This window comes from Suricata suricatta, chromosome 2, assembly GCF_006229205.1.
Source record: "Suricata suricatta isolate VVHF042 chromosome 2, meerkat_22Aug2017_6uvM2_HiC, whole genome shotgun sequence".
Classification (NCBI taxonomy): Eukaryota; Metazoa; Chordata; class Mammalia; order Carnivora; family Herpestidae; genus Suricata; species Suricata suricatta.
In genome coordinates, this window is record NC_043701.1 from 13,399,780 (window position 1) to 13,418,273 (window position 18,494).

General features: G+C 50.4%; 1 protein-coding gene across 6 annotated transcripts in view; it reads left to right on the forward strand.

Annotated features, from left to right (window-relative positions):
• DENND2A (DENN domain containing 2A) overlaps positions 1 to 8,971 on the forward strand; it is a 105,852-nt gene extending 96,881 nt beyond the window's left edge. For all 6 annotated transcript variants that reach the window (XM_029922620.1, XM_029922614.1, XM_029922613.1 and 3 more), the window contains 5 exons: positions 1,033 to 1,074; positions 5,202 to 5,319; positions 5,640 to 5,885; positions 7,396 to 7,482; positions 8,618 to 8,971. In XM_029922620.1, coding sequence (XP_029778480.1) covers positions 1,033 to 1,074; positions 5,202 to 5,319; positions 5,640 to 5,885; positions 7,396 to 7,482; positions 8,618 to 8,649 — 525 coding nt within the window. In that variant the 3' untranslated portion in view covers positions 8,650 to 8,971. The remainder of the gene's footprint in view (positions 1 to 1,032; positions 1,075 to 5,201; positions 5,320 to 5,639; positions 5,886 to 7,395; positions 7,483 to 8,617) is intronic.
• Positions 8,972 to 18,494: the final 9,523 nt, after the last annotated feature.

An 18,494-nucleotide genomic window follows, 5' to 3' on the forward strand; every position in this document is an offset into this window, starting at 1 on the left:
AAATAATGCCCATCCTGTGTCCTGGGAGCTCCCAGCGCTCAGAGAGGGAACCGGAGGGACCTGACTGATACCACTCACTTCCAGACCCCCTGGGGGACACCTGTCCCTGAAGTCCATCCTGGGCCCCAGATGTGGCTCTCCTAATCGCCCAGGTAGGCGTGGAGCCCCAGTAAGCATTCGCCAGCACACTTAAGGTTTCTGAACGGCAAGGAGTTTGTCTGGGTTCCGTGCGATCCCTGCAGTGGCTCAGTTCAGCCCCAGAGGAAGGAAGTGGAGCGCTCCCTCAGCTCCTGGGCTCCGTACTGGAGCCTGTTTCAGCTGTTGGTGACAACCAGGTGGCCACGCAGGACCAAGCGCTTCCCCCATCATAGCCAGTGTGGCCACGCTGAGGCCCGAGTGAGGCCTCACGGGGGTCATGGAAGCCCAGCATTCTCCTGACCTTGACCCGAGGGCCTCACTTGCCTCATCAACACCGGGCCCTGGGTCTCAGTCCACCTCCAGGAGCAAGGGGAAGGTGCTCATCCTGAGTGGTTTCACTAACCAAAGCCCAGTGGGATCCACTCCTCTGGGCTTCTCTCCTCCCATCCCATTGAGAGAAAGGACAAGGGCGCATGGGCGGCGGAGGGGAGAGAGAGGCCTGGGAGTGGGGGGCAGTGGTGTCGAATGGAATGGAAACAAGGGGGGCGGGGGGGGGGCTGTAGCATTCTGCCCACCCCAGTAACCTGCACACTGAAAGTCTGTCCCAGAGGCCCTGCCCTGGCCAGTGTGGGAACGGGGCAGGGAGTCCACTCTGTGGCACACACATGCCCTGGCTGGGCTCTCAGTGTTGAAAGCATGCGATTCTGGAAAGCCCGTCCCCACCCCCTACCTCCCCTCTTCATCATTTGTGGGTACAGTGGCAACGTCAGGCAACCACACATGGGCCACTCTATCCCCCACCCCAGCCGTCTGTCTGGATGCCAAGACGGGGGAGGCTAAGCGTCATCCCGGGAGCCCTGGGGACAGTGATCGTCCCTTCTCTTCACCTTGCAGGTGCTTGTGGTCGACCTGGTCAACAATCGGTTCCTCAGACAGGTGAGTACAAAGCCCGGCTTCAACCTGCTGCTCTGTTTCCACCTCTTTGTCGTTCGGGACACAGCTTTCCAGGTCTGGAAAGGCTCCTCGGTGGGCCTGGGATTGCAAAATGGGCTGGCAGCCTTGAGTGATCCCGGGCCAGGGCTGTGCTGAGAACAGACAGAAGGCAGGGGCAAAGAGGAAGAGTTTGGCAAAGGTTAAATCCCATGTATTGTGTTACAAAATTATTTTCTTTTTTTTTTTTCTTTTTTCTTTTTCTTTTTTTTTTAATTTTTTTTTTTTTTGCTTTTTATTTTATTTTTGAGAGACAGAGAGAGACAGCTGGAGCAGGGGAGGGTCGGAGAGAGAGGGAGACACAGAATCTGAAACAGGCTCCAGGCTCTGAGCTAGCTGTCAGCACAGAGCCCGACGCGGGGCTCGAACCCACGAACCATGAGATCTGACCTGAGCCGAAGCCGGATGCTTAACCGACTGAGCCACCCAGGCGCCCCACAAAATTATTTTCTAACAGAAGCTTTGTATACGTTATAACTATAGACAGGGCGCCTGGGCAAGTCAGTCGGTTAAGCATCTGACCCTTGATTTTGGCTTAGGTCGTGATCTCAAAGTTCATGAGTCGGAGCCCCACATCGGGCTCTGCGCTGACAGTGCAGAACTTGGTTAGGGTTATCTTTCTACTTCTCTCTCTGCCCCTCCCCCATTCATGCTATCATCTCAAAATAAACAAACTTTAAAAAAAATAAAAAGAGGGGCACCCCGGGGCACCAGTGGCTCAATCCATTGAGTGTCTGACTCTTGGTTTCAACTCAGGTCATAATCTCATGGTTTGTGGGATCAAGTCCTGCTTCAGGCTCTAGGCTGACAGCAGAGAGCCTGCGTGGGATTCTCCCTCTCTTCTTCTGTCTCTGCCCCTCTCCTGCTCACGCTCTCTCCATCTCTCTAAGAATAAATAAAATAAACTTAAAAAAAAAAAAGAATGTCTTTAAACAAAAAAAAGAGAGAAAGAGAAAGAAAAAAAATAACACAGTTGACCCTAAAACAACACTGGAGTTAAAGGTGCCCCTGCAGTTAAAAACCTGTGTATGACAACTTTTGACCAAAGGCTTCATTACCGAAAGCCTGCTGATGGCCCAAAGCCTTCCTGATCGCGTAAACAGTTGATTAGTACATATTTTCTGTCATGTGTCTTATATATACTTGACATAAAGTATGCTAGAGAAAAGAAGAGAAAGTATTACCAAGAAAATTATAAGAAAGAGAAATACATTTACAGGACCGTACTGGATTTATTGAAAAAGAAGTTGCCTATGAGTGGACCTGCAGAGTTCAAATCTGTGTTGTTCGAGGGCCAACTGTATGTGTGTGTGTGTGTGTGTGTGTGTGTGTGTGCGCGCGCCTCTAAAAAAGATGGAAACATGGATGCTGGCTGCTTGGGGTAGGAGGCTGAAAGGCAGAGTGTGAGTGATCTTAAATGGTTTTAATACTTTTATTTATTCTCTATAATGATCATAAACTCCTCTCATTATCAGAGAAAACAATACACATTTATTTTCTTGTTGCTAACTCCTGTCAGAGCTTGCAAAGAATTGCTGCAGTAAGCTTTTCCAGGCATTCTGTCCGATTGCTTTTAAACCTGGACTTGGTCTGACTGCTGCAAAGTTCTGTCATGTTAATGTGGTTTGTTGGGGTTTTTTAATCATTATTTTTGTCTCCTTTCCCTTTCCAAGGCCTTCCTGCGCTGAGGCCAGATCATAAAGCCAACTTCAGACCACACTGGTTGACTGCCCCGACCACAGCTCCCGGATTAGCAGTGGCCCTCTCTCGGGGTGGGGGTGGCGGGGAACATTTGTTGAGTATCCACTAGGTGTCAAGCACTTTTACAAAGTACTTGTGTTGTACTTAAACCCCCCCCCGCTTTATTGAGATATTACTGACATATACAAGTTTACAGTGATGATTTGATACATGCACAGACTATTAAATGATTACCACAGTAAGGTTAATTTAACACTTCTATCCCCTCACATAATTCCCCTTTTTGTATGTGTGTGATAACATTTAAGACCTACTGTTTTGGGGCGCCTGAGTGGCTCAGTTGGGTAAGCATCTGACCTCAGATCAGGTCATTATCTCATGGTTCGTGAGTTCAAGCCCCATGTCAGGCTCTGTGCTGACAGCTCAGAGCCTGGCACCTGCTTTGGATTCTGTCTCTGTCTTTGTCTCTCTCTCTCTCTCTCTCTCAAAAATAAACATTAAAAAAAAAAAGACCTACTGTTTTAACAACTCTCAAGTATACAGTGGAGTGTGGTTACCTGCAGTTACCGTGCTATGCGTTAGATTCCCAGAACACACCTTACAAGCTGAAGATCATACCGTTTGACCACGCTTACCCGTTTCCCTCACCCCTAGCTCCTGGCAACCACCGTTCTACTGGACTTCTGCAGTTCATTTTTGAGATTTCACACAGAAGTGAGAACATACAGGGTTTGTCTTTCTCTGATTCCTTTCACTAAGCATAATGCCCTCAAGGTCAATCCATGTTGACACAAAGACAGGATTTCCTGCTTTTTTACAACTAACTAATATTCCATTATATGTATATGTATGTGTATATGTTTGTATGTACATTCCATTGTGTGTATGTATGTATATATATGTTGTGTGTGTGTGTGTGTATTTTTTATTATCCATTATTTTCTTTATTCACTCATCCTTGAATGAACACTTAGGTTGTTTCCCTGTCTTGGCCTTTGTGAATAGTGCTACAGTGAGCGCGGGGGTGAAGATATCTCTTCAAATCCTGATTTCATTTCCTTCAGATGTGTACCCAGAAGTGGGATTACTGAATCAGAGGGTAGTTCTCGCGTTACTTTTTTGAGGAGCCTCCGTTCTGTTTTCCAGAGCAGCTGCACTAATTGACACCAACAGTGCACAAGTACACAGAGCTGATCATTTCTTCCACTGCACAGAAGCTCTTTCATGTGATGTGGTCCTTGTTTATTTTTGCTTTTGTCACTTGTGCTTTTTGGTGTCATATCCAAACAATTATTGCCAAGACCAATGTCAAGGAGCTTTTCCTGTTTATTTCCAATAGTTTTACAGCTTCAGGTCTTATCTTTAAATCTTTAATTCATTTCATGTTCATTTCTGTGAGTGGTATAAGATAGGCGTCCGATTTTATGCCTCTGCATGTGAATTCCCCAGCACCATGTATTGAAGAGACCATCATTTCCCCATTGAACTCTTTTTTTTAAGTTATTTTATTTATTTTTGAGAGGCAGAGAAAAAGTGTGAGTGGGGGAGGGGTAGAGAGAACGGGAAAGAGAAAGTATCCCAAGCAGGCTCCACACTGTCAGTGCCACAGCCCAATGCGGGTCTCAAACCCACAAACTCTGAGATCATGACCTGTGCCAGTCAGAGGCTTAACCAACTGAGCCACCCAGGCGCCCCTCCACCATTGAATTCTTACGTCCCTTGCCAAATATTAGGTGAGCATAAATGCTTGGGTTTCTTTTTGGGCTCTTGTATGTGACCCATTGGTTTATGCATCTCTTTTTATGTCAGTACCATACTTTTGATACTTCTAGCTTTGAAATCAAGTTTGAAATCAGGAATTGTGGTGCCTCTGGCATTGTTCTTCTTTTTCAAGATGGTTTCAGCTATTCGGTGCCCTTTGTGGTTCCATGTGAATTTTAGGACTGCTTTTCCTCCTTCTATAAAAAATGCCGTTGCAATTTTATAGGGGTTGCATTGAATCTATAGATGGCTTTGGGTAATATGGACATTTTAACAACATTGATTTGTTGTTAAGCAACAAATATATTTTCATTTATTTACATCTTTGTCAAATTCACTCATCAATGTCTTCTATATCGCATTTCATCTTCACAGTGGGGTAGATATTGATTGCTAGCCCATTTTACAAGCGGGGCAAACAGTGCTTGAACAAAGTAAAATCAAGATTCGAACCTCAGATGTCTGTCTCTAAATCATACATCTTCCACTAAAACAAAAAACAGTGGCAGAACTGCCCTGCAGTGCATCCAGCATGACCTGCTGGCCAGGATGCAGCTCTCGGCCCCAGAAGCCCTTGCGGCAGTGGCCCACCCGCTTTTTCTGCTTCGCAGATGGATGACGAGGACTCCATTCTCCCCAGGAAGCTGCAGGTGGCCCTGGAGCACATTCTGGAGCAGAGGAATGACCTGGCCAGTGAGCAGGAGGACGGGCCCCCAGACTGCAAGCGTGGTAAGTGCCCGGCCACCTCCCAGACTGCACCTTGCTCCTCCGTCATTACTGCCCGGAAGCAAGTGGGCAAGTGGCCGTCCCCTCCCCTCTGCGCGGCCCGCAGCAGGGGCATGCCTGGGGACAAAGTGGGTGTGTGACCCCTTGATCTGGATCTCATTCTAACCCTGAGTCATGAGACAATTTTTCCCGCCTCCTCCATTTGGGCCCTAAAATGCTTGATCACAAGGGGAAATGACGTGACCTCATCGGCTGGGTCCCCTCTGTCGGAAGGGCTCTGCGTCAGCCCCCCCCCCTCACCCGACCCTCTGCGCTGTGCTCAGGCCCGGAGTCCAGCCCCTTGAACGAGGTGGTGTCCGAAGCCTTCGTCCGCTTCTTCGTGGAGGTCGTGGGCCATTACTCCCTGTTCCTGACGCCGGGCGAGCGCGAGGAGAGGACCCTGCAGCGGGAGGCCTTCCGCAAGGCCGTGTCCTCCAAGAGCCTGCGCCGCTTCCTGGAGGTGTTCATGGAGACCCAGACCTTCCGGGGCTTCATCCAGGAGCGGGAGCTGCGCCGGCAGGACGCCAAAGGTGAGGAGGCGCCTCGCAGGCTCCCTGCAAGGAGGGAGGTCACGGAGCCAGCGCCCAGTGGGAGCCCAGCCGCCGCCTCGCCTTGGGGTGGGCGAGCTGCCCCTGCAGGGCTGTCTCCTCCGGCCCTCCCTGTCCCCTCTCCCAGAACCACGTCCCAGGTGCTGGTGGCACAGTCTCCTTCTATTCCATCTTTCCAACTTGACGAAGCCCTTGAGAACATGCTCTCCTGTCTCTCTCTCTGGCCCCTCACCTCCCTTTCCTCAGGCCGCTCCTCCTCCCTTCTGCCCTCCTTTCCTCCACCTCCCCTGGGTGTGGGGGGAGCCCACTGGGATGACAGGTAGGGGTGGGGGGAGAGTAAGGCCGAGCCCTCCACTTTGAGGGGGGCTCCTGACACTCAGCCAGATTGGCCACCCAGGAGAGGGGACGGCGGTGACTCTCCCAGCATGAGGGTCATCTTGCCAGGGAGACCACCCACTCCCCCCCTGCACTCTCTCTCCTCCCTCTTACTTCCGGGCTGGAGGAGACAAAGCATGCGAAGGAGATCAGATCACTCCCCTCTCGTTCTTACATCATCTTCAGCCCCTTTGGGAATCGAAAAGCCAGAAATGCGGCTAAAGACTGTCACCGATGGGATTAGACCTGGGATGCGGGGGAGACGGGGGAGACGCTGACCACTGAGCTGCAGGGAGTAGGGAGGGCAGGGAGGTCCAGGGAGAGCCTCAGCCAGGGCTTTGTGGGGCCTTGCTGTCCCCTGGAGCTGTGACAGCAGAGATGAGGCTAAGGAGCCAGAGCCCCACATTCCTGGAGCTCTTTGCAAATGATGGAGGCTGGCCGTCCTTCAGGTATTCCGAGGAGTGGTAACTAAAGAGACCAAGGACACTGATTAAAGTATGACTCACACTCCCCGTGATAGGATTCTCACCAGAGTATCTGTTTACAGATTACTATTTGCTGGAAAGGTCTAGAGACACAAAAGCTTAAAATTAGCATGGAAGGCAGCCTCTCTCCAGGGAAGACCAATGAGAAAGGAAGCCAGAAGGGCTGAGGTTCACGAGGCTCAGAGGCTCACGGTGGCCTCACACCTACGGGCGAGGTGCGGCGTCTGGCCCTGCCAAGCTGACAGTGGGCCGACGGTTCCCGGGAAGCCAAACCACTTGGCCGGCGATCCTCTCCGGGGAGGCTGTAGGAGTCCTGAGCGCCAGGGCCGTCTGGTTCATCTTTGAAACCGCGTGCCTGGCAGAGCATAGACACTTGGAAGGTGTTTGTTGAATAAAAATAGGGATTTCATGTCTGAGCTAGCTTTCTAGCCTTCCGAAGACAGTTACTGCATAAGGCTGGGCAATTATAAGGGCAATAAAAACCCTTATAAACCTTATGATTCAGAGCATGTTTATAGGCGCTGCTTGCCTCAGAAGCAAGGTTTCTTTTTTATGGCAGTAAGGAAGTGGGTATGTTTAGAAGAGAGGGAAAGAGAAGGCACTAAAGTGGCTGGGATTTCTCTCGCCATCAGGTCTGTTTGAGGTCCGAGCCCAGGAGTACCTGGAAACACTCCCCAGTGGAGAGCACAGCGGTGTCAATAAGTTCCTGAAGGGACTCGGTAAGGCCCATCTGTCCCCGTCCCATCACCGGGCTCTGGTAAGGCCCACCTGTCATCAGGCTCTGGTCCTCAGTCTCAGCCAGTTCCCTGCCCTGGGGCGGGTCCTAAAAAACCGCTGAGCTGTGCTCCCATCAGCATTGTAACCTCCTGTTCTAATCTGGCCCCAAAGTATAAACAGGAGAAGCCAAGGACCCCTCCCTGCTTTACTGCCCCTGGGCTGCCTTGCTATCTTCCTTCAAGGTAATCTCCCTTTTTTTTTTTTTTCAATTTACATAGTTAGAGAAAGAGAAAGAAGGCTTGTGTGTAGGGGCTGAGTACCCGGGGAGAGAGAGAGAATCCTAAGCAGGCTCCACACTGTCAGCAGAGAGCCCAGTGCAGGGCTTGAACCCCCAAGCCAAGAGATCCTGACCTGAGCCGAAATCAAGAGTGGGAAGTCTAACTGACCAAGCCACCAGGTGCCCCCTTCCCCCTTTGCCCCTTTCTTATTTCCACACTCTCAAATCTTCTGGGGAATTGAATGTAGGAAGTGGGAAGGAACCAGAGAAGGATGTCTGGCACAGAAGACCTGGACTAGCCTCCAAATGGCCCTGAAAAGTGGAAATGTAAGAATTATAAGGTCCCCGGGGCGCCTGGCTGGCTCAGTCAGTGGAGCATGTAGTTGTTGAGCTCAAGGTTATGAGTTTGAGCCCTATATTGGGTATAGAGATTATTTTAAAAATAAAGGAAAATTAAAAGAAAAAACCAAAACAGAAGACAGAATCATAAGGACTTTGGCTTAATTGAGTTGACAGGCACAGGTGGGCCATACTCCTGCCTCCCCCGACACCCTACCCTTGCCCGTGCCACTGGGAGCCTTCTGTCCTCCGCTCCTCAAGGACGTGTGACATTCAGTGCTTCCTGTGTCACCAGTTCAGGAGCAGAGTCTCCTCCCCAGCTTTGCCGTTCTTCCTCCCAAACTCCCACCTCTGGGGAAGATCCCTTTCCGTCATAGAAGTATCCGAGGAAAGGCCCAGAGGTGGCAGGGAGGCCACACCTGTCCACGCCGCACCTGTCCACACCACGTCTGGGATGAAAAGAGCAGGATTTCACTTTCGTCTGCCTGGTGAAACGTTCTCATTTTCTTTTCTTTTCTTAGGTAATAAAATGAAGTTTCTCCACAAGAAATAACCTCCGGCTCCTCTTCGAGGGGCAACTTCCTCCTAAGTGCAAGCACATTTTTAAAACACAGGCCCAGTGGCCTTTCTGAAACGCTGGGTCCTGCTTGTCCCAAGTGCTGGATGAAGGGCAGGACGGTTTCTGCTGCCACACGGCCGCCCCAGGACCCCAGGCCCGAGAGCCGTGCCGCAAGGTGCTGCCTTTCCGGGACAGCCCTGCCAAGGGGACTCGGGACCAGGCGTGTCACCGACATTCACAGGGATTGTTTGGGTTGTTGGGTTTGGGATTTTTTTTTATATATTTTTAATCTTAGGTATTAAAAGAAAGAAAAGTATTTGGGTTTTCTTTTTATTGTGCCAGGGCTAAGAAAAGTCCACTGTGCCCTGTGCCATATTGCCCGGGTTCATCCTGCCCGGCAGCTGGGCTCTGAAGCCAAGAGGAGAGGAGGAGAGGAGGAGGAGGAGGAGGAGGAAGAGGAGGAGGAGGAGGAGGAGGAGGAGGAGGAGGAGGAGGAGGAGGAGGAGGAGGAGTGGCTACCAGGGACTGGGCAACAAGACGCTCCTCTGGCAGAGCAGGGGACAGGTGCAGGTGTCGGGGAGGAGGGCCTGCCGCACTCCTGCTCACAGGTGGGGGGAGGGGAGAGAGGCCTGTGTGTGGAATGAGGTCATGTCAGGGCTGAAGGAGCAGGGCCTCCTGGGACCAGCTGCACTTCCAGGCCGGCCAGTGATGCCACCTGGTGGCCATGGTCATTTGTTGTACAACCCAGTCTTCTCTTCCCAAACGGACCTGACGCCTCTGGGTGGCCTTTTTTCTCTTGGAAGCCGTAGCGCCACTCACTGCGCAAGCAGGCCATGACTTTCAAAGGCACACACAAGAAGGAAATCTTCTCCTTAGATCTGTTAAGGAATGTTCTTGGGGTCCTTAAAACACGTAAGCCACTGCGTTGACCCTATTCCCATTGTCATCGTAGGAAACGTTCCCAGCTCATTGTAGGGACCCAAATCGGCACGGGTGAAATGGGACATGGGCAGGACAAATGGAGGGCTTGCGGGGTTGATGTCAACGAGAGGGGTCCTCAAGGCTTCAGGGCTTGCTTCCTCAGACCTGGGCACCAGCGAGTGGCCTTACTTCCTCTAGACTGGAAGCAGGGAGGTGTGGGAAGAGGCCGCACCCCACGTCCTGCCCTGCAAGGGCCACCGGCGGGACACAGGAAGGGAATGGGGGCAGCAGGGGCAAGTCCTCCAGCAGGCCTCAGGGCCACCGCCGTGGCCGGCCCGCTTCCTCTGTCTCCCACTGGTGGATCCCTCCGACGGCACCCACAGTCTGACCTTGGTAATGTGATGACCTTGGTATCGTCTGACCTTGTGCCACTCGGCAGAGGTTCTCACCTTTAGGGAGTTGGGAGCAAGGGGTCTTCTAAGGAAAAAAAAAAAAAAGAACAAGAAGGAAAATGAAGGAGAGGTTGACCTGGCATTCTCCATTAGAGTCTTAGCTAGAGTCACGGACGACCCTCTCGCACCTGCAGGCTGTATCCAAGCGTTGGTGTGCCCGTCCGTTTTTTAGGAGACAGGAGCCATGGTTTATATCAGATTCTCAGAGGGGTCCAAGACCCCCCGGAATGGTAGGAACCAGTCTGTACATCAGTTAACGGGGTGGGTACCCGTGTTGGGGCTGAGGGGGGAGACTGAATGGGTGTCTCTTGAGTCCTGGGGGCTCAGGAATGTGGACCTAACAAGTTTTTCAGATTAGTTTATTTTATTAATACCAGTATTCTGCCCAGAGATGATCACTTTTAATATTTTGGAATATACCTTCTCTTCTAACTTATTTCATATTATATTGTTTACTTAACACCTCCAAGTGAATAAATACACATCTTTGTCAACATTTCTCATGATTGTGTAACACTCTGTTTTATAGGTGTTCTAAAAGTTATTTACCAATCCTCTACCTTTCTGCATGCAGGGTGGTTCCAGTTTTTAATATCCTAAAGAGCATGGAGAAAAGCATCTTTGTATGAGTACCTCAGTATATTGCCTTCTATTCATTTTCATTTTTGCCTGACGTAAAATATACATACAGAAAAGTCCTCTGATCGTGAGTATATAGCACAGCAAACCTTTGCAAAGGACCACATCCATTTAACCAGCACTCAGGTCAAGGAGAGAACATGGGCAGACCCCGGAGAGCCCTCCTGCCCGCCTTCCCGGCATCCCTCCGGTCCAACCCTGCTTACGTTCACACTAAATCAACTGCAAAGTTGCAGCGTGGTAGATGAGGCTGGGGAGGGTCAGAGGCAAAGGAAACCAAGCGGAGCTGTCACCCCAGCTCACAGTTTAGGGCAGAGTGTGGATGCAGGACACTGTTTGGGTTCAGAAACCAAGCGTGGCTAGAAGACCTGGGTGGACTAGCCCAGATCACCGCCACTCAGCCTCCGTGCCGTACCTCACACAGAGCATCTGTCCAAGAAACCAAGTCCTCCAATGCCAAGAAAAAACATCCATTTTCCATGAAGGGTGTGCATGTGTTTTCAAGCCCTCCATTACTGCCTTTCTGTTCACATCGTCCATTTCCCCCAGGCGGTGCTGGGTCATCCTGCCTCCTTGATCCTGACAGTCTCCTTCGTACCCACTCCCCCCATTTATCTCCCCACCTTTTTATTATATTGGGGTGAAAGTCACAGAACATAAAATTAATCTTTTTTTTGTTTAAAGTTTATTTATTTTGAGGGCGAGAAAGAGACAATGAGCAAGGGAGGGGCAGACAGAGAGGGGGACAGAGGATCTGAAGCGGGCTTTGTGCTAAGAGCAGAGGGGCCGATGCGGGACTCAAACTCAGGAACCATGAGATCATGACCTGAGCCAAAGTCAGATGCTTGACCACCCCAGACTGAGCCACCCCAGAGCCCCTAAAATTAATCATTTTAAAGTGAAAAGGGTAGTAGCATTTGGTACACTTACAACATTAGCAACAACCCAAACCATTTGCATCACCCAAAGAAGAAATTCGTGTATCCATTAAACCCCCATTCCTCCTCTCCCATCCCCCTAGCAACCATGGATCTTCTTGCTCTTTCTATGGATTCATCTATTCTGGGTATTTTTTAAAAAATGGGATCACATCATGTCATCTTCTGTGTCTGGCCGCTTTCACTCAGTATAATGTTTTCAAGGTTCATCCACGCTCCAGCACATATGAGAACTTTATTCCGTTTTAAATTTATTTTCTTAATGTTTTATTTTTGATACAGAGAGAGACAGAGCATGAGGGAGGGTTGGGGCAGAGAGAGAAGGAGACACAGAATCTGAAGCAGGCTCCAGGCTCTGAGCTAGCTGTCAGCACAGAGCCTGATGCGGGGCTCGAACCCACAAACGTGAGATCTGACCTGAGCCGAAGTCGTGGGCTTAACTGACTGAGTCACCCAGGTGCCCCTTCATTCCATTTTAGGGCTGAATGATACGTATCCGTGGAGAGACCACATTCTATTTCTTCCTTCTTCCATCAGTGGATATTGGGTTTACTGTCACCTCTTAAGAGGCTGTTGTGACTAGTACTGCTACAAATGTGTGTGCATGTATTTATTTAAATAACCTGTTTTCAACTTCTTTGAGTAGATACACCTAGGAGTGGGATTGTGGGTCATACAAAATTTTCTACATTTATATTTGGACAGGGGTGCCTGGCTGGGTCACTTGGCAAGGCATGCAACTCTTGATCTTGGAGTTGTGAGTTCGAGCCCCACATTGGGTGTAGAGATTATATATTAAAAAAAATTTTGGAGGAACCACCAAACTATTTTCCACAGTGGCTGCACTGGTTTTCATTCCCACCCACAATGTGTGAGGGCACCCCCCACCTTTCAGTGTTCCCTTCCTTTCTTTGGACAGGTTCCGTCTTGCTTAGCCATACCCACCACCTTCTAGCCATGCCCCTCAGAGAGGACCCCTGTTTCTCAGCAGGGACTGGCACCCCCTCCATCAGATTTATCTGGAATATAAATTTGAAATGCAGATTCCTGGGACCTCCCTTAACCGATCTGATGCTTAAGCCCTAGAACCTTGATTGGCCAGGAGTTCGCCAAATGTCTACAGACACTTACAGGACTCTGTCTTAGGTGACTCACTTCCTCGGGTGCCTGATCTCCTCCCTTATAAGCAAATTCTCCTTTATGTTTCGCTGACAGAGAGTGATCTTAGGGCTAAGTTTTGGAAATAAGACTTTTACATGCATGTCCTAATTTCAGCATTTCCTAAGAGCTCCTAAAATGCTCTGCAAAATAAAAACATCAATGAAATGGGTATGAGTTTGCAAGGAGCTACCCACACTCATATGAGATACCAAAGCTGGTGAATTCGGTTTTTGAATTACATTCGGTTTTGAATGGGTAAGAGAGTCCCATTACTCTCTTACCTCGTGTAGGCTGGAAAGCAGACCCAGGACAGGACATGCGAGGCACGGGAAAATCCTGGAGGAGAGATGGCTGTAGGAGGGCAAGGTGGGTGTGTGTGGCGGTGCCAGCGGGGGTCAGACCTCACAGGGAGTTGATGTGAGCTGAGACTGAAACAGGCAGAGGAGGAGGGCGAGATTCTGGCCTGAGCAAAGGTGAGAAAGGGAAGCAAAGGGCATGTGAGAAGGGCCATTGAACGGCTGGCACCTGTCAAGGCCAATTAACTTCACTCCCTGGCTCCTCTGGGGGCCACACCTCACCCTCACCCAGATCCCGGGCGGGGCGCAACTGCCAGCCTCTGACTCCTTTTTGGTTACAATTCACAGAGGCCTGGTGCCAGCTTCACTGGGTCAAAAAGCAAACAGCCTCACCTTTGCTCAGCCCCAGGCGCCTCGGCCAGCCGCCCTGCCTGTCTTCCTCTCCTCTGCCTACCACCCACCCCAGCTGTCACCCTAGGAGCATACAGTTAAGTCCTGCCCCCGAGCCTCACGACGGGCTGTTCTTTCTACAACAGAACTCATTCCATTACCCCCTCTGGCAGAGCACCCACTGGGTGCTCTTTCCCCGCAGAGAACTCCAGATTCCTGCTGACTTGCCCCTCCCCCTCTCTGACAGGTGCGAAGGGGCTCATCCAGGGGGTTCTGAGCAGAACAGAGCCCCAGTGCCTGGAGTTGAGCTTGGGTCTCGGGGCCTAGGTCGCTCTTCTGACCTCACTGCCTCGCCTTATCCAGTCCCGGGACAGCCTGCATCCGAGCAGGGGTCAGCCCCTAGGGTGGCTCAGGGTGAGGGGGGTCAGGGCCGTGCCCGACAGCTTGGGGTCCCCTCATTGGCCCCACGTCCTTGGCTCTGAGCAGCCAGGTGGCCCTTGGAGCCCAGTCAGGCCCCTGCTGAGTGAGGAGATGGTGCTGTGGAGGCAGAGTGAAGCCAAAAGCTGCCACATACCTTGAAATCTGGCATTTGCTTTGGGTGGGAGGCAGTGGGGTAAGGGTCACACTCCACCAGGCAGAACCGTCTCCATCTGGTGCTTTCTAGCCACATCAAAATATTGGGCTTTCAGAAGAAAAACCCAAAATATTGGGCTGGATAGCAATATGAATGCTCTCAATGCCACTGAGCTATATAGTTTAAAAAGTTACAATGGTACATTTTTTTTTAAATGTTGGGGCATCTGAGGGGCGGCTGGGTGGCTCGGTCATGAGCTTGCCATCTGTGGGTTCGGGCCCAGCGTCGAGCTCTGTGCTGACAGCTCAGAGTCTGGAGCCTGCTTCGGATTCTGCGTCTCCCTCTCTCTCTGCCCCTCCCCTGCTCACAGTCTGTCTCTCCCTCTCAAAAATAAATAAACATTAAAAAATTAAAACAAATAAATAAAGGGGCGCCTGGGTGGCTCAGTTGGTTGGGTGTCCAACTTCAACTCAGGTCATGATCTCACAGTCTGTGGGTTCGAGCCCCGCATCTGGCTCTGTGCTTATAGCTTGGAGCCTGGAGCCCGCTTCCGATTCTGTGTCCCCCTCTCTCTCTGCCCCTCCCCCTCTCATGCTCTGTCTCTCTCTCTCAAAAATAAACATTAAAAAAAATTTTTAATAATAAATAAATCCATTCAATAAAAAATAAAAAAGAGAGAGAGAAGAAAACATCATCTTCCCACCTCCCCCTGTGAGATGTGTGCGAAGCCCAGCAAGTTCATGTCTCCCTGGCAAACTGGGAATGTCCTGGCCTTGCTTAGGGGAGGAACAATTTATTTCAGCCACTCTTCTAGGGTGTAGTCTCCCATGGAGGCTCCGGCATCAAAGGGGCGGTGAAGCTCTGAGATCACGGGGCCTGCAGCCTCGTGGCCCAGCCCTGCCTCCGCCTTGCTGTGGAACTTGGGGAATGTGTCCTCACCTGCTGCTCTTCCCTTTCCCCATCTGTAAAATAGGAGAAGAGGTCCCTCCTGACCCCAGACTTGACAGATTCCCGGAGTACCTGGGGCCGCACCTAGGAAGTGTGGCCTCCAAGACCGGTTGGGGCGGGATCCTGGGGCCTTCAGCTGAATAAGCCAGGGACAGCTGGTGGGTGAAGAGGGAGGAGACAAAGAGTGAGCATTAGCCCCTGTATCTCCCAGGCAGCTGAGAGCTGAGCTGATCTTAAAGTCAGGCTGCGCCCCGGCTCGTCCTGCCAGCTGTTTCTAGCTCCCACACCTCCAGCTGCGCGCCCTCTCCCAGGGACAGCTGCCTCTGACAGCACACGGGGCCCTGGTGCAGTTCATGCGGGGCTCTGCAGAGAACACACTCAACCACGTGTGCCTCATCTGCGTACCACATGCTCCTAAATGCATTCATATTAGAACGTTTTCTAGGAGCACCTGGCTGGCTCAGCTGGTGGAGCATGTGATACTTGATCTCAGGGTTGCAGGTTCAAGCCCCATGTTGGGTGGAGAGATTACTCAAAAAATTTTTTTTAATTTTTAATGTTTATTTATTTTTGAGAGACAGAGAGACAGAATGTGAGCAGGGGAAGGGCAGAGAGAGGACACACAGAATCCGAAACAGGCTCCAGGCCCTGAGCTGTCAACACAGAGCTTGACACAAGGCTCAAACCCACAAACTGTGAGATCATGAGCGAAGTCAGCTGCTTCACTGACTGAGCCACCCAGGTGCCCCAAAAACAATTTTTTAAGTTTATGGTTTTTAAAAAAAATTTTTTTTGTGTTATCTTTTATTTATTTTTGAGAGACAGAGACAGACAGCATGAGCAGGGGAGGGTCAGAGAGAGAGGGAGACATGGAATCCGAAGCAGGCTCCAGGTTCCGAGCTAGCTGTCAGCACAGAGCCCAACACGGGGCTCGAACCCAAGAACTGTGAGATCATGACCTGAGCAGAAGTCAGACGACTGAGCCACCCAGGTCCCCCTATTTATTTATTTTTGAGAGAGAGATGCAGGGTGTGAGCGGGAAAGGGGCAGAGAGAGGGAGACATGGAATCCAAGCAGGTTCCAGGCTCTGAGTTGACAGCACAGAGTCCAACATGGGACTCGAACTCATGAACCTCGAGATTATGACCTGAGCCAAAGTCAGACGCTTAATCGACTGAGTGACCCAGGTGCCCAGAGTGGAGAGATTACTTAAAAATAAAATATTTTTTTTAATGTTTACTTATTTTTGAGAGAGAGAGAGCAGGCAGGGGAGGGGTAGAGAGAGGGGGACAAAGGATCTGAAGCAGGCTCTGAGCTGATGGCAGAGAGCCCGATGTGGGGCTCAAACTCACAAACTATGGATCATAACCTGCGCTGAAGTTGGAGTCTTAACCAACTGAGCCGCCCAAACACCCCTTAAAAATAAAATCTTAACTGGCTGAGCCACCCAGGCGCCCCGGAAAAATAAAATCTTAAAAAAAATTTTTTTAATTGTGTTGAAGTATATATAAACATCAAATTTACCATCTTAGCCATGTCAAAGTGCACAGTTAGCTGTCTTAAGTATATTCACATTATTGTGCAACCATCACTGCCATCCGTCTCCAGAACCTTCTCACCATCCCCAACTGAAACTCTATACCCATTAAAAAAATTTGTTATTTATTTATTTATTTATTTATTTATTTATTTATTTAGAGAAGGAGCAGGGAAAGGGCAGAGAGAGAACAGGCCAGAAGATATGAAGCAGGCTCCATGCTGACAGCAGAGAGCCCTACGTGGGGCTCAAACTCATGAACTGTGAGATTGTGACCTGAGCCGAAGTGGAAATGTAACTGACTATGAAACTCTGCGGCCATTAAACAGCACTGCCTGTCCTCCCTTACCCCAAACAAGCTCCAGTCTGATCTCTGTCTCTGGGAACATGACTAGTGTAGGTTCCTCATGTAAGTGGAATCATGCAGTATTTGTCCTTAGCATGATGTTCTTAAGGTTCATCCATGCTGGAACCTGGAATTTCATTCCATTTTAAGACTGGATAATATTCATTCCATCATATGCACATACCACGTTTTGTTTATCCATTTATCTGTCAATGGACATTGAGGTCACACCATACATTTTTATGCTTCAAATGTAGTGCTGAAGCAGAACCCCCACCGCCGGATTCTGATCAAGTGGAATCAGCCAGCTTCCTATTTAAAGTCATGGATTTAGGGGAGGATCTGGTGACCAAGAAAGATTTTACAACATATTGCATTTCTTGGGGGTCCTGGGCTCACAAGATCGGTTGTCCCTGAAAGCGCTACTAGATGGTGTAGAGTGTAGAGAGGAGATGTGGGCTGTGGTCAGAGGCTGGGCTGCAGACCAACGAATGGAGGTAAAGTGAGTGTAGTGGCTGAAGAGGCCTAGGCATCTGGGGCAAAGAAAGAAAGAAGAGAAGGGAGGGAGGGAGGGAGTCAGGGAGGAAGGGGAGGTAGGAAGGAAAGAGAGGGAGGGAGAGAGAGAGAAAAGAAGGAAGGAAGGAAAGAAAGGGAGAGAGGGAAGGAAGGAGGGAGGGAAGGAAAGGAAGGGAGGAAAAGAAGGATGGGGAAGGGCACTGAGGATGAAGGTGTGGAAGAAGTCGGGGTGGTCCCCATGGATTTTAAAGACACCCAGTATTGGGGCACCTGGGTGGCTCAGTTGAGCATCTGACTCTTGGTTTTGGCTCAGGTCATGATCTCGAGGTTGGTGGGTTCAAGCCTCACATTGGGCTCTGCACTGTCAGCATGGAGCCTGTTTGGGATTCTCTCTCTCTCAAATAAATACATAAGCTTAAAAGAACATGAAACCAAAATAAATAAAGACGCCCAGTATTATGATCTGGCTAGGGTGGAGAGTCTACAGGGCAGGTGCCAAAGTCCCAGGTGAATGGTCTGAACCTGCTTACTTGACTCGGTTAACAAGGTTGATTTGTTTTTCAGAAGAACCTGTTTGTAGAAACCTTGCCTGCACTTGGACGCATCCCAGGGAGGAGGCTGATCACAATGGCAAAGGCTGGCAGCTTCAGGACACAGAGCTATCTTTCTTCCACTGCTAGAATGTGATCTGACCAAGCCTGCCAGGCACCTGCCCAAAACCTTCCAGGGCTCCCCATTACAGGCTGGACCAAGTCCAAGTCCTCCCGGCCCCCCCACCCCCACCCCCAGGGGGCTGCAAGCTGCTCTTTCCTGCCCAGGACTTTATGTTCCAGCACGAAACACAGAGCTGCTCAGAGCTTCCCTCCCGCACCATCCTGTCCCTCAGCTTGGTGCCCCCGCTTCTGCAGTCCGCACCGAGGACATAAGTGCTGCCTCAGCTCACTTGCAACTCAACTCCTGTTGCACCTTCCCGGCTCCTACCTTCTCTTCTAATCAGCCCAATTTAAAGGCTGCTTCTCTGAGTTCTGACTGCTCCCTACAGACGGCTCTACATCGTATATTCCCCAATAAAGTGCTCCACTTTGGGGACTGCCTCGCCTTGTCCTCTTCCGTTCCAAGCT